This window comes from Colossoma macropomum, unplaced genomic scaffold (genome assembly GCF_904425465.1).
Source record: "Colossoma macropomum unplaced genomic scaffold, Colossoma_macropomum, whole genome shotgun sequence".
NCBI classification, from domain to species: Eukaryota; Metazoa; Chordata; class Actinopteri; order Characiformes; family Serrasalmidae; genus Colossoma; species Colossoma macropomum.
Window position 1 is genome coordinate 39,029,024 of NW_023494785.1, and position 16,785 is coordinate 39,045,808.

Below are 16,785 nucleotides of genomic sequence, written 5' to 3' on the forward strand. Positions count from 1 at the left end.
GTTCTACAGTTACAGACTGTAGTCCATCTGTTTCTCTGCATACTTTGTTAGCCCCCTTTTACCCTGTTCTTCAGTGGTCAGGACCCCCATGGACCCTTACAGAGCAGATACTATTTGGGTGGTGGATCATTCTCAGCACTGCAGTGACACTGACGTGGTGGTGGTGTGTTAGTGTGTGTTGTGCTGGTACGAGTGGATCAGACACAGCAGTGCTGCTGGAGTTTTTAAACACCTCAGTGTCACTGCTGGACTGAGAATAGTCCACCAACCAAAAATATCTAGCCAACAGCGTCCTGAGGGCAGTGTCCTGTTGAAGGACTAGAGGATGACCAACACAAACTGTGCAGAGCAGCACTGCTGTGTCTGATCCACTCGCACCAGCACAACACACACTAACACACCACCACCATGTCAGTGTTACTGCAGTGCTGAGAATGATCCACCACCCAAATAGTACCTGCTCTGTGAGGGTCCATGGGGGTCCTGACCACTGAAGAACAGGGTAAAAGGGGGCTAAGAAAGTATGCAGAGAAACAGATGGACTACAGTCTGTAACTGTAGAACTACAAAGTGCACCTATATAGTAAGTGGAGCTGATAAAATGGACAATAGGCGTAGATTTAAAACATTTCTTAATTTATATGTTACAGTTTAATGAGAAAGGGACCCCAGAATGTTAATGTTAATTGAAATAAAGATGAAACTATGCTGTGGGTGACTATGAGGCTGATCCTACACAATATATAAACACATCTGGTACCAAATGAAAGTGGCTGGAACTGAGATTCAAATCTCACTAAGACTTTTAGTTTGAAAACACTTCTCAGAGCAGTTGTTATCTGTTCTTAGTATCTGTACATCTTATCTTCGGAACACAGTCAACTTTTCCAGCAGCAGTGGATAAATCCTCTCTTCTTCGGGTAAACAGAGACCTCCTTAGGCAACGTCACATTACAGATTGCGCCAGCTTTGGGAATCTTCAACCTGGTGTCACGAAGCCAGTGTATGCAAGCTAGTCCGACATTCTGCCTTCTAACGTGTCTCGCTGGCAGCTCCTCACAGCAAGATCCCTGAAGAGTGCTGACTGCTAGATCAGGGGCGTCAATCTCAGGTCATGGAAGAACACGGCAGCACCCAAATATATACTGAAAAAAAAGATTATATATCATCACTGTCATCTCAGCAACACGAATGTAGTCATTTTATTTACCACCAGTGAATCCACATGCCTTCTGAGGTTTTGTATGTAATGTTGCTGATGAAAAAATAATGATTAATCCAAATAATATGTTTTCTTTGGGGACTATTTCATCTTACGACGGCCTTGCATGCACCTCTCCACCATGAATTTTAGGCCAAAAGATTATATCACAACTATGGTAAACACTGCCTCAGGCATAAGACGACATATTTGTTAGTATTGACGTGAGATGAGGTAGCTATTAGAGGTATTAGATGCTTCTGACGTCTGGTTCCTATCACTACTGCTATGAACGTATCGCTGTTGTCGGAAGAAAACCTTGTATCTCCATTTTTGACCTTTTTGTGTTTTTGACTCAATATGAAAATTCCTGTTACCCTTTATATTGTTTGTAAACTTCAGAATGAATGGACTAAAAGAAACGGCCCAAAATGACTTGGAAAGACGTCCGGTTCCATTGACTTACATTAAAAGTAAAGTAGGTTTTTTCCTTGTCCTGTAAAGTTCATTTTGAAGATATGAGGTTTTTTTCCGACAACAGCGATTTACAGGCCTATTTCACATCAAACCACCCTGAATGGTTGTTTACATCTTTATGATTGAGTTATGTAGAAAACTTCACAGTCAAACAGTTTTAAAAATGAACAATAAAACAAGTTTTGATGTGACAGCATTGACATGTTATGTAATGTACTGATGAGTGACAAAGGAAAAACCTGAATAAATGAGTGGAGAAATATAACAAGTGATGCTTCCAGCATCATTAAATAAAGCAATTAAACATGTGGTGTGATGCTGAAAAGGCCCAGCTGACCTTGGTTTTGGATCAAGATGGCAAGAACAAAAGATCTAAGTGACTTTGAGAGAGGGTTCATTTTAGGGGCAGGAGCTTCAGGCATAAAGACTGCTTAACCAGCGAGTGACTAAAGCGACATCTACATTTAGGCCTGTGGGAAAGACTTCAGTAAACAGGGTTGGAAATTGTGGTTGAAAGCACACTTTCAGTGACTGTGACGCTAGTGTAGTTCCTGAGGCTCCAGAGAATCTATGCAGAGGTGCACTGAAACTGTTCTCGCAGCTTGCGGTGACACAACACCTCTCCAAAACACTTTATGTTGTTTTATTTCCTGTCACATATGCTGGTGTTTCCTTTGTCTGCATGTAGGGCAATGAACTCTAATGTAGCATATCCGCACTGTCAGAACTAAACTTCGTATCTCCATATTTTGGAAACTCTAGCTGGTGTTTACGCTGTGTACAAATTTCCGTCCAATAGGAACGGTCCAAATTAACCTAGAATAAAATCTTGCACTGAACTTACAAAATAAAGTATTTTTTGATTTTGCATGAGACTGCTTACAGTGCATATGCATATACACTAATCAGGCATAACAACCTTGTTTCTACACTCATTGTCCATTTTATCAGCTCCACTTACTATATAGGTGCACTTTGTAGTTCTACAGTTACAGACTGTAGTCCATCTGTTTCTCTGCATACTTTGTTAGCCCCCTTTTACCCTGTTCTTCAGTGGTAAGGACCCCCATGGACCCTCACAGAGCAGGTACTATTTGGGTGGTGGATCATTCTCAGCACTGCAGTAACACTGACGTGGTGGTGGTGTGTTAGTGTGTGTTGTGCTGGTCTGAGTGGATCAGACACAGCAGTGCTGCTGGAGTTTTTAAACACCTCAGTGTCACTGCTGGACTGAGAACAGTCCACCAACCCAAACTACCCAGCCAACAGCGTCCTGTGGGCAGTGTCCTGTGACCACTGATGAAGGACTAGAGGATGACCAACACAAACTGTGCAGCAGCAGATGAGCTATCGTCTCTGACTTTACATCTACAAGGTGGACTGACAAGGTAGGAGTGTCTGATAGAGTGGACAGTGAGTGGACACAGTGTTTAAAAACTCCAGCTGCACTGCTGTGTCTGATCCACTCATACCAGCCAACACAGACCAACACACCGCCACCACATCAGTGTTACTGCAGTGCTGAGAATGATCCACCACCCAAATAGTACCTGCTCTGTGAGGGTCCATGGGGGTCCTTACCACTGAAGAACAGGGTAAAAGGGGGCTAACAAAGTATGCAGAGAAACAGATGGACTACAGTCTGTAACTGTAGAACTACAAAGTGCACCTATACAGTAAGTGGAGCTGATAAAAAGGACAATGAGTGTAGAAACAAGGAGGTGGTCATAATGTTATGGCTGATCGGTGTAAGTATGTTACACATCCTCTACAGAGAACACACTACTGTACATTTTAATGCACAATTACTGTTCATTTGCTGAATTTAAAACTAGAATTTGGCTTGTACAAAAAAATTTAATTTTTTTTTTTTTTTCAATGTATTACTCATCATAACGGTCATAATGTTATGCCTGATCGGTTCACATATTTGAGTGTAAGCTGATAAGTGGGCTCAGGTGTGATGGAAAACACTGAGGCCCGCCTCCCCTGTGCTGTGTTATTCGCTAGTTTCTTAATGCAGTCTCAGTTGAACGAACCGAAACAGCCCTAAAATTTTTTTCCACAAGCAGAACAAAAGTACTCTGTTAATGCTTTGCCTTCCTTTTCAACAACTTCACACAACAAAGTCTCCCAGTTTACTAGTTTTATGTGTGGACTTGTTTCTAATGAGCCCTTGAAGTCCAGGGCTGTCAAAAACATTTTGAAAAGTGTGATATGATTTTTGCAAAGGTTGCAAAGTGTTAGTCGTGTCCCAGAAAACAAATTCCTAGTCTGTCATTCTTTTCCTCTAATAATAGTTGCACAGACGTCTGAAATGCTTCTCACTAATGCCAAAATGAGAGAAAGCTTTGTCAGTACAGCTACTTTATCGGTATGCTTGGTTGGTGTTCAGCATTGTTGGTGGTCACCAACCATCCTCCTGGAGATCTACCCTCCTGCAGGTTTCACCTCCAATTCAGCTAATCAAGGATTTCTGAACACAGTAAGTAGATGGATTGCGGTTGGAGCTAAAGTCTGCAGGAAGGCCGATATCCAGGATCAGACCACTGTGGTACAGGAGAGCTGGGCGATACAACAATATTTATCATTATTGTGATAAATTACAGCACAATGTCACAATAAGCTTTTCTGAGCATATCGGCAGTAATAAAAATAACTTCCCAACTGCTTGTTTGATCATAAAGAGATAAGAGAAGTAATGCATTTAAATTTCCGCTTGAAGGAAATGCTTATGGTTAAGTGTGGTACTACTTGTGGCATTAGGTGGTATAACAAGCCCTCAAGCACAACGAAGTTCACCGCCATTTTCTTTACGATATTTTAGGTAAGGAAATGGGCCCCCATCCTCTTTTTGAGACCTAAACATAGCATCAGTCAGGGAGTGCTAAAATTGCCTAAAATGTCTTTGAGTTGGCTTTGCTTTCATGTTGACATTTGCTTTCTACACTCTGCCCCATGCCGCTCCTGGCCCGTGTCCTCTTCTTTTGAAAACCAAAATATAGTCACCACAATATAGCTCATCTTCCTCCACGCACAACATGTGTTAGTCATCTTCCCGCCTTTTATCAGTGGTCAGAACACTGTTGGCTGGAGGTTTTAACACAACTCTGCAGTGACGCTGAGGCTTGTAAAAACCCAGTAATGCCACATGTACCAGCTTTGCTGAGAATGGTCCACCAGCCAAATATAATATATATATATATATATATATATATATATATATATAGCGGACAGGGTAAGGGATAACAAATGTAAATTTTGATTGTTTATTTCAGCCACAGAGGAGCAAACATCAGCAATTTGTACACCTGAAGTAGGTATACCTGATAAACTGGAAACTCTGTGTTTAATGTTTCTTTTCTAAATATCAAAACATCATCCAATCCAAACTTGCACTCCAACAAGCACTGATACACTTGACTGTGTATGGCTCCAGGTGCTGAATTGCACCATAATATGTTCCAAGTGCTGCGTACATTAGATTCAGATGCAATATCCTTTTAGTAAATATAACATTTAACATATAACATTCAGTAACTGCATGAAATAAATGTAAATGTAAAACTTCCCCTCAAACGAACAGTAAATGTTTTATGATCATAAACATATTCCTATATTCTTACAATTTACTGCTGAAAGCCAAAAATCTTAGACGCTCTTTGTGTTATTTTATAAAAATAATTTTTACAGAGCAGATCACTGAAGAAACGCCATCTGTTTATAGTTTATAGCCCAGATTTGTGGAAAAATGGGTCGACTTTCAGTAAAAAAAAAAAAAAGTGAGTTCAGCTTCTTTTATTATAAACTTAAATTACAGTACCCATCTATTTGACTGGAGAGAAGAGAGTTACAGCTCTCATACGACACCCACTTTTTGAAATATGAAAGCTATGAAGTTAAGAATATGACGTGTGCGTTTTAGAAACACTGGTGGTTCCAAGAAGTTAAAAAGGTAAAAATACACCCTTTGGCTGCATTTACCATCTCTGCATTACTTTCTCAACAGATGATAAGCAGGTTAAAAGACAATGTGAACATTCTTAGGCCACTACATGATCAAAATGGTAGCAGAAACATGAGCTTAACAAGAAATAAGAACTATTGAGTAGTGAAAATAAACACATGCTTTATTGATCCATTGAGACGGACTGCGCTATGGGTCTGCATACAAAAATAACAATGACACAAACTGTTTCCAAATAAACGCAGGATTAGATGCTTCACAGGCCTTAAAGAAAAGGCTGTCAGTGTTCAGCACAATAGAACTTCACTGCCTTCGAAAATCTGAAAGAATAAGGAGCGTTTAAATGAGTAGAAAAGTGTCTGATTTATAAAAGGTGCATATATTTCTGCTGTATATACTAACGTATAAAAAAAAGTTTCCTACTCAGCCGAGAACTTGGAATCTTTTAGTCATCGACCTTTAGCAATGACTAAACCAGGGCATCTCTGTACAAACTGCCCACACGGAAACCCTTCACTTTTAACTACACAGGTGCCTCCCAACTCCGGGCCTGTGGTCAGTCTACACTGCATGATGGCGTGTTTTCCCAGTGCCTTATCTTATATATATCTAATAGCACATTATCAAGTCCTACTTGGGCTGCATTTAAACAGAGAAACCACAAAAATGAGTAACGCAGGTTGAGCCTACAGAACTGAAGATGGGAAACGCTGTTCTACAGCCCTTAATTACTTGGCTCAGGTGGACAAACGAGAGTCCCAAAGGACTGCATCTGATCTAAACCCAGAAGCCAGCATTTCCCAACTCAATTCCACAAAGCAAGCTTTCTCTGTTAGCCAGATAATTTAAGGAGCATTCCTACTGGACAACCAACACTTTGGATAAGGCTGGTTTATCCAGCTTTACTGAGAAGCCCTGCTTTGTGAAATAATCCCCTGTTCAGTGGTTCCCAAACCTGAACTTTAAACAGTCCTTTTAGAAGCGGGTTTTAGTGTTTTCCCTGCTCGAACACGCCCTTGTAAATTTGGTAAAACTCTTAATTAGATGGATCTGGTTTGTCAGAGCAGGGATAACACCAGCATACTGTCACTGCCCAAAAAAATTTTTTTTTTTTGCGGCTTTTAGTTGCACTTTACATTGTGTCATGATAACTGGACCAATAGCAATGCTTCATAATTGCCTGGATATTCTGGGAGATGCTTCTTTTACTTTGAACAGCGACAATATGCAGGTCACCCCAGGACCAGGACTGGCAGTGCAGGTGGCCCCACAGCGTCCGGGCCCACTACAGTTTATACTGGCTCCCTTATATCACTCTTTATGCTATTTTACGCCCATGACTCATGGGGGACTACATAGTGGTGTAACAATGCATCGTACAGTCGTAATATCATAACGCAAAACTGTGACAATGCATTGTGAAGAACGGACATTTTATTAATTATGCAACTGCACTGTTTCAACATGACCACCACATCACTCCATCACTCTTCCTGCCTCCCAGCTTTAGTGCTGTTAGCAAGCTGGGCGACAACAATACGAGTGTAGTCATAACTTATTCGAATCATAAGCCCAGTTTCATGGATCAAACTGAAAATCGTGAGCTATATGTTTTCCTCTACATAACTTAATAATATACAACCTTGGTTGAGACATAACAGGAGGAAAGAAAGCAAATTATACTTTCTTTTACTTCATTAAAGGTAATGATCATCTCTAAGGCCTATTTTCTCTCTCTGTACTGGAGCCTATGAGATCCTGGTTATGCACTGACTGTACTCCACCTGCATTTCACAGTTCTGTGCTTCTCCTCCACCTGAGTCATACATTACTTCATGATCAAGTCCTTCTTTGGGCTGAGTCAGGTGTGAATCAGCAGAAAACAAGCAGGTAGGGCTTCAGGTAGGGCCTCCAGGGCTGGAAGTTTGGGAAACACTTGCCTCATCAGTTACAACCATAATGGCTATCGATCTCCTCGCTGCAGTTCAAATGGTTGGCCAACTCCTGCACCACCGCCTCTCGTCCTATCTGGTCGTTCCTCCTCTTCTCCATGATCAAGTCCTCCAAGCTCTGGAACTCCAACACATGGCTCTTCTTCTCACTCAGCTGCAGCTTCATCCTGTACGGCTGCTTGCCGATGCGGATCTCGCCGCCGGTCTTGAATTCCCGCCTGCCAAAGCGACACCAGGCGGCGAAACACTCAGAGTTCCTCCAGCACAGATCACCATCTTTGGCTCCGACTTGGTCCATCGCCGCCTGCACCACAGCGTCCGGGCGCAGGGGCCGGAACTTGTACAACTCGTTCGCGATTCTGCCCCGTTTGCCCTGGCTGGCGTCCACGAGAAAGTCCACCTTAATCTCGCTCCGGTGCAGGTGGACCACCTGGAAGTCCCCCACGTACACGGCCCAGTGTGGATACTGGCCAGCCGAGACGAACTCCAGCAGGTCACCGGCTTTGCACTCGTTCAGCAGGTTCTCGCAGGGCTGGGTGGCCATCTCGATGGACTTGGGGTTCCTCTCGTACACGCACTCGTCGCGGTAAAACACGGCGCACTCCAACTCGTTCCTGCCGTCGTACTGGCTCCCCTCGTCATCCTTCTCCACGTCGTTGTCCTCCTGCTCGTCGTCATTGGAAAAAATGTACGACACGCCGATCCGGGGACAGTCGTCCTCCGGCTCGTATCCGTTCGGGTCCGCCGTGGGAACTTCGCTGTAACTCAAATGGGTCAGTTTTTCCACTTGGTTTCCCATTAAACCTTATTTTTTTGGTCCCGTTTCTGCTCCCTTTCCCTTTCCCGTTCCCCACAGGGTTTAAGGGGCTGAGAGAGACTTCGGAAAACAAACACAACAACAAAAAGAAGCGAGTCAAGTTCGTCTTACTGCCGTCAGCGAGGTCAGGAGGGCTTCCACTCCACCGCGGAGGAGGACATGCTGCTCATTCGGCACTCAAAACACGACCACGAGCCGAATTTGAGCCAGTATTTCGGTGGTTTCACCTCCGTTCCTCTCCTCAGATGACACTCATGGCTGTCCTGAGCGGACTGTGAACAGGTGTGTTTCACCTGTTCGCTTCCTGGTGTCAAACGACGGAAACAGCCCGGCCGAAACGGTAAAGAACTCGCGGGAAACACGTCAACAACAGGCTACAGTCGTTCATCGACCCCGAATTTCCCTCAGAAGTTCAAGGATAAAGTCACTCGGGGCGAATTTTTGCCCTCTTTGGCCAGGAAAACGAGTTTCCTCGGACAGCTCGCCGCTCCGTGTTGTGCCGAGCGCTGCGCTCTCGGCGGACTAAATATCCGCACAGCGCGCTCACTCTTAAAGTGACAGTGCACCATTTCTGTCACCCTTCATCAGGTACACGGACCGCAACGAGCTGCTACACTGAGCACTTCTGTGGCTAAAAGGGCCTGGAATAGTTTTTTAGCTAAATGTGGGGTGTAAACATGGAAATACATGGAAATATAGAGTTTGGTGTTTTTGTGACGCCAACATGTTTACATATATATTATTCAGCCTACAGTAGTTTAGGCCCGCCCACTGACACTGAGGTTATAAGGAGTGTTTTAGTGAGTGCTGTGTTTTGGGTGAGGCACAATACAGGGCAGCCGTTTAAAACTGTAACAGTGATAAAAGTGCATTTCTAACCTTATGTTTATTTTCCTTTATCACTGTAACTGAACTGTATCACCTGTCTGGAAAGAACTGTGCTGCTACATGTGTTATTATTATTATTATTATTATTATTATTAGTAGTAGTAGTAGTAGTAGTAGCAGTAGGGTCATTCTACAGAAACGTCCACTTTTCTATCTCTCCATAGGTGTCACTGGTGTTACCAATCCTCATTGGTGTTACACATGAGAAAGGTAACACCAGAGACACTAACACCAGTGATGGTGTTATGGCTGCTACAGAGCATCAAACCACATGTTGTCAATCATGGAATATCCACTAAAATATGTAATTTGATCTATTTGTATTCTATTTTTTTTTACAATTGCCTCAGAAAAAAATTAAGTCAGTCACACCAGTGACTTCAGCTGAAAGCTTCATATGAATCTTAAATCATGAGCTAAATGAGAAAATTTCAAATTACTGAAAGACTCACTATGTGCTTCTCCTCATAGATCGTCAGAAATTAGTTAAAAGGAAGTCAAGTGATCTCATCAGTGTGATTTTTATTTCAAAATAAGAGATTTTTTGTTATGGTAACACCAGTGACACGACTCCTGGGGACCCCAACTTTCATTATATATTTTATAATATTAATTTGACATTTGTTTTCTTTATGTCATTTAATTTATATATTTCATAGCCATGTATAGATTATTGTAGTTAAAATTGCAGAAAAATGTGTTTTTCTCTTCACTTCTGTGGTGCTAACCAATATTTAAAAACCAATATTGCTAAATTGATGAATCAAGAAGGTGTAAATGTTAAAATGTTATTTGAAAATGTAAAAAATTGTAACCCTAACATGTTTTTCAAGTGTAATATATCTGTAAATGCTAGGAACACAAATATAAAAATATAGACATTTCTGTAGAATGACCCAGTAGTAATAGTAGTATTGTTGTTGTTATGCTATATCACTCTTAAAGGCACAGTAACTAAAAAATGCTTGTTTATTTCCAAGCTATAGCAAGTTTGGAAAATGGTCATGTAAAAATAAATTCTGATAAAATATAGGTGGCCCTCAGGACTTAAAGAAATTAAGTCCTTAAACAATTTCAAAAAGTCTGTCAATTGACCTTAAGTATAGGCTTTAAATTTCTAGTGTGAGATCAGAGCAGTCAGACCACAGCCTGTATATAGAAACACATACTTCATACTACTATACAGAAATACGTCTAATAATTATTGCTGTGTTCCATGATTATCTACATCATCCTGCTTTACTAAGATTTTTGCTGCTTAACATTATGTGATTTTTTTATGACAGTTTCGAAATAAAAGTAATAATCCAAAACACATTTTTTTCACATTCACGTCAGAGTGTTGGGCCTATATGTAGGATATTGATAGCCATTGTTTGAAAGTAGACGTCCAAAACCTTTTAACGCATATAAGAGCAACCTCACAGAAAGATGTTAAGTAAAATAGACATGAATATGTTGCCTATTGTCTCTGACAAATGCCTTAGTGGAGACAGACATGTGGAGCGCTGTCAGGCAAAATAGTTACCAAAGAAAACATATTTGATTTATTACTATAGAATGGAATATTTAGGTTGACTGGTTATTTTGGATAGAAAATAAAATGAGTAGAGCATGTTGTAGAAACTATAACCCCTGGTTCCTATCACTGTAATAAAATCTGAGTGAGTAGGCCTAAGTTTCCCTTTAATGAACATTAGACCACTCTGAATAACTTTGTGACTTTGTTTACATCACAGTGACTGAATTATGTAGAATTTTTGGAAAACTGGCAGAAGTCAAATATTTTACTTACACTTATCACTGCTGTCAGAACAAAACCTTGTATCTTCAAAATGGTAACTTTACAGGAGAAGGAAAAAGTTTACTTTACTTTTAATGTAAGTCAATGGAACCAGACGTCTTTCCAAGTCATTTTGGGTCATTTCTTTTAGTCCATTCGTCATGAAATTTACATACAATGTAAAGGACAACAGACATTTTCAAATTATGCCAAAAACTGAAAAACGTCAATGAAGATACGTGGTTTTGTTCTGACAGCAGCAACATATACATTCTTACAATTATACACTCTTTAAAAAGAGTTCTTTAGTAAAAAGAATAGTTCTATGTAGAGTCATGAGGTATCTTTAGATTGTTGGAGAATGTGTTGTGTATGATTCTATATAGAACCCTTTTGAAAAGGGTTCTATATAGCACCAAAAAGGGTTCTTCAATTGTTAAAAGCCTGACGTTGAGTTCGTATACATGCACTCAATGATCCGATCATAATCAGATATCTGCAGTTATCCGATTATTCAAATGGTCATGTAAACACCATACTCCGCTCAGTGATCAGATTTCTCAGTGCATGCGAACTCTTACTCTGATTTCTTTCGGATTTCTCAGTCTGCGCATGCGTGAGATCAGACGGTGGATGTCGCGAGACGCAGCGAAACAATTTGGAGTGGCGCTGAAACCAAACACGAAATAAAGGATTTGAATATTCTTCATCTTCTAGATGATGTATGTTCATATTTTCAGGTAAAGTGGCGCGATGTTTAAAAATAAACGTGGCATGAAGTTTTATGTTACATTTACGTCACGTCTTCCTCTGTGAGTTTATTGGCTGGTTGCAAAGCAGAAATCTGATTATTGTCTGACTTACGCAGACGTGGAGTTTCCCATTACCTGATTACTCAGGTGCATGTAAACATGTTGATCTGATTACCGGCGAAATCTGATTTTCTGCAGTAATCGGATTATTAAGTGCATGTAAACGCACTCCCTGTAACAATAGCAGAACCCGTTTTGGTGCTAAACAGAACCATTTTCAAAAAGGTTCAATTTAGAACCATATACAACACATTCTGAAGAACGATTTCACCATGCAAAGAACATGAGCATGAAATGGTTCTATACAGGACCCATGGTTCTAAATACAACCATTTCCTTTACAAAAGAACCCTTGAAGAACCATTTTTTGAGAGTGAAGCTTTGAAATAACGAAACTATGCAATGCACTCACACAGTCGCTGACGTCAGAAGACTCTTACTGTGCAAACTGTGGTGCTATATGAAAATATGATATCTGCTTAACGCACAGTTTTATATTACTGCACCTTTTAATGACAGAACACATCATGACCTTTGACAAAAGAAGGTGCTGGCATTCTCAGATAGACTGGACACCCCAGAGTCCAGACCTCTTTGGGATTACTTGGACTGTGAGAAGCAGAAAATGGAGCCAACTTCTAAGACTGAACTTTGGAAGTGTGGAAAAATATCCCTGCAGATTTCTTTGGAAAACTGACCTTTGACCATTACTAAGATATAGGACTGCCAAATAGGCATGTATCAGGTGTACTTTGTAACAGTAAGCCTGCTCCTAGTTGTAGTGCTTGCTTTGTGAATGCTACAGTAACAGTATTTCAAAATAAAAGTTATCAATATGCATTTCATTCAAAGGTAACGTTCGCTACCAGTGCTGTGATTTATACGTCCAGTTATTGCTCACAACAGTAGATAGTTCCTGGAAATCTGGCTGGGGTAGTTGCTGCTCAGCATAAATACTGTTTATTCCTGTTGTCATTCTGTTTACTTGCACACGCCCGAAAATTCCGGAACTGGGTCTTTATTGTAATTTTGATCGCAGTGCTCAACCAGTGAACCTTAACCCATCACATCCTGATCCAAATCCTGCACACTTTGTTCTGGGTGCATTTTCCCCTTAATATCATTGCGTTATCCTCCGCAGTTCCAAGACTGGACGCAACAAACGTTTTGCTATGTAACATGTACTGTACTGCATACTAAACAACAAAATACAGACCTTTTTTTGTTGTTTACTGGGAAATATTTCATATTTTCAGTGTCCAGTATACTGGACATTTGGAGAGTTTTTGGAAAATGAACTTTATGAATGAATTTATTATGACCAGCATAAAAAGACACAAAGCAAGCACTGAACTTTTCCTGTGTTGACTGTATGTAAAGTTGCATGGAAAAGTTTCTGAACTCTTGGAACGTCCTGGACATGAAATATTAAATAAAATGTTAAAACCTTTTCATCATGTTTTTTTTGTGTGATAATAATAAACAAAGAGCTTTTTAACACAAAGCACATGGCATCATTTGAAAATATGTGTTGCCCTTTACATTGGTTGTAAATTTCATGAAGAACGGACCAAAATAAACGGCCCAAAATGAAGTGGAAAGACGTCTGGTTCCACTGACTTACATTGAAAGTAAAGTATGTTTTTTGCTTCTCCTGTAAAGTTACCATTTTGGAGATATGAGGTTTTGTTCTGACAGCAGCGATATTTAAAATGAACAAGTGGTTAAAACAATCCAGGTCATTGGTGAAAAAAGGTCAGAAAATATTACATTAGTTATGTTACATGTTACGTAGATTTATATCGCTGTTGTCGGAACAAAACCTCGTATCTCCAAAATGATAACTTTACAGCAGAAGCAAAAAACTCACTTTACTTTTGATGTAAATCAATGGAATCAGATGTCTTTCCATGCCATTTTGGGACATTTCCTTTGCTCCATTCATCATGAAATGTAAAGATTATGTAAAGGACAACAGACATTGCCAATGGAGATACGAGGTTTTCTTGCAACATATGTAACGTACATATGTAGCAATATGTAATATTACACATTACATATATATTATAAGCTAGCCCAGCATTACAGACAGAAATAACACTCCTATTTTTCAGAAATAGCATAACATGGGTCTCCAAACAGCCATGCCAGACCTGGCAGACCACCCAAAACTGTCCCCATCTGATAAACAGTTTCTGTCCATCCTTCCACTGTGAGAAGACAACTCAGCGCTATGGGTCTGAAAGGATGTGTAGCTGTCAAGAAGCCCTCACTAAAAAAAAGGAAACAGACAAAGAAGAATCTGCTGGTGTTTTCTGAACAATTAACTGTCCACCCTGAGTCCAGACTTCATCAGTGAATGAGATTACTTGGGTTTTGAGAAGCAGAAAATGCAACCAACTTCTAAGACTGAACTTTGAAGGTGTGAAACATAGCCCTGCAGATTTCTACCACAACCAACTACAATAAAAGGAAAAGGGTGGAAACACTAAATATAGAAAAATATAATATTACATTTAGTTATTTAGCTCTCTATGTAATATTCAGGTCAATAGAAGTTTTCCGCTCTTTTTTCCTGACATTGAAAAACAAATAACTTGTACTTAATGGTAGTTTTTCCCTTGGAAGATATCACTAGGGATCATTTTTGAAGTACATTTTTCCAATTGGAAAAGTCATTGGACAGTTGATGTCCAGTGCTGCAGCGTGTGGTATCATGCATTGTGTCTTGCCACTGCTTTCAGCTGTCCTTCTGTCCCCATCAGTAAAGAAGCTTCTCTATTCCCACCTCCAGGCGTGTGCCCCAGTTTTTAATTATGTCCCTTAACAGCTGGCCAGAGAGTGTGCTGTGTGTTTGTTTACCCCAGCTAAAGGACTTGCACCGGGGTGTCTGGGTGTTGCTGCAAGGCATACCATTTGTTACTCATTATTATGCTGGGCACCCATATCTGCACTCTAAAGTGTTTTGATTCCAGCTTAAAATCCTTTTTCCCACTGATTCCTGGTCATCATGCTTTCATCAGCCACCACAAAAACTTGATGGTGTACTAATAAAGACTGTATGTTGATGCACAATTAGTATTAGCCATCCTTTAGCCTATTATCAGTGGTCAGTTTCCCAACCTAACAGTGACAATGCATGTAAAAAACCCCAAAACACTGTCATGGAGGATGGACCACCACCCAAATAATATCCCAATAGTGGTCCTGTGGTCAGAAACTAACCGATGATGAATAGATTAGAACACATGTGTTAAGCTCCTTTCCTCGCAGCCCAAAACACTGCAGACTTCAGCACGCTGCCTCATTAAACACACCTGATTCAGCTCATCTGCTAATTAGCAAGGCCTTCATGAACTGAATTCAGAGAGGTAGATGAGGGTAAACGCTAATCTCTGCAGCACTTTGGCACAGAAGGTCCCCAGATTGACATGCCTGGGGTAGAGGCTGGTTCTAGAGATCCACCACCCTGGACACTTCAGATCCAACATACTAATCGTCAGAAGCTCCTGAGGCCTTCAGCACCTGGATCATGTATTGTTTACCCCGTGGGCTGCAGTCTGTAACTGTACACCTGTGTAGAGAGCTAAAATGTTAAGTGGAGCTCATGAAGTCAGGGCTGTCCCGTTTTATAGCATCCTTCAAATGTGGCCAAGAAATGGACCCTTCGTTTCTGAGAAATCAACAAACTGAAGTGGCGCGTGCTTCAAGACCCTCAGTCACCCCCCAAACTTCACTTGCAGCGCAAAACCAGTTGATAAACAGTGGAAACAGCCATGAGTTAGCAATGAAATGCAAATGTGAATTTTAATAAAAAGATTTAAACATGTTTGTCAGCAAGCCAGGATGTGTCTGTACAGCCTGCGTGATTGAACACTGAGGAGGAGCCTTTGAATACCAATGCTAGCAAGGTCTGTCCAGCCTCAGCTGCAGCCTTTGCTTTGAGACACGTCTAATATCTTTTTTCATGGCTCTCCCAGGCCTCTCATGTTTGTGTCTCAATGACAAAATCCAATAGCCATATTGTTTAGGTTATTAAAATGTGTTTGTAAGAAAAAAAATGAGTTCCATTTTACAGATGGTGGGGTGAGGGAAGCATCTATCCAGCATTTGTGCACAGTCTGTGTTCTTCAACTTGACTTAAGCAATAGAACATGAGGCAGATTGTGAGGTTGTTTTTTTTTTTGTGGTTTTGCAAAGTAAAGAAAAAGTTTGGCAAAAAATCCCAAAAGAATTTCAAATAACTTACTTAGCATCGTGTCTCATTAGGCCATACCTGACCTCATAGCAAGAAGAGCTGTGGGCAGCCATGGGAAATTTTGGGCTGAATGTGGGTGAGAACATAGACTTATTAGGGTGGGAATGAACTGAGGGTGACATTACTGGACCAATTTAACACCTCATGAATGTGGAGCTCAAAGTAGGCTAGACTGGATGTAACTGGACTGGAGGCCCACGGATGTAACTTAGCATAGTGTCCAAAGTGTTTAATGCCTCTCTAACAGCTACACTATAATGGCCAAAATTATGTGGACACTCCTCCTAATTATTGAGCCACACTCATGGCTGACAGGTGTATACACATATGCACATTGCCATACAGTCTGCAGAGACACATTTAAGAGTTCAGTGACTTTAAACGTGGTACTGTCATGGGATGCTACCTTTGCCACAAGTCAGCTTGTGAAATTTCTGTCATGCTAGATCTGCCCCTGCCAACTGTAAGTGCTATTCCCATTAACTGGAAGTGTCTATGAGCATAAACAGCTCAGCCATGAAGTAGTATAGATTGGGGCAACTGAGTGCTGAAGACTGTTCTACGTTGAATCACTTACTACAGAGTTCTAAACTGCCACTTGGAAGCAACATCAGCACAAGAACCATGCTG

The 16,785-nt window shown here is 40.8% G+C and overlaps 1 protein-coding gene across 1 annotated transcript; it reads right to left on the minus strand.

Moving 5' to 3' along the window:
- Positions 1-601: 601 nt before the first annotated feature.
- lratd2b (LRAT domain containing 2b) lies at positions 602-8,958 on the minus strand. Its single transcript, XM_036593920.1, has 2 exons — positions 7,586-8,958; positions 602-1,145 (listed from the first exon to the last, which is right to left on the minus strand). Exon 1 carries the CDS (start codon positions 8,394-8,396, stop codon positions 7,590-7,592), a length of 807 nt encoding a protein of 268 aa, XP_036449813.1. The 5' UTR covers positions 8,397-8,958; the 3' UTR covers positions 602-1,145; positions 7,586-7,589.
- Positions 8,959-16,785: the final 7,827 nt, after the last annotated feature.

What these genes read in the sequence shown, in the direction of transcription:
- lratd2b (XM_036593920.1), bottom strand. Translation starts at nt 8,396, where the DNA reads ATGGGAAACCAAGTGGAAAAACTGACCCATTTGAGTTACAGCGAAGTT.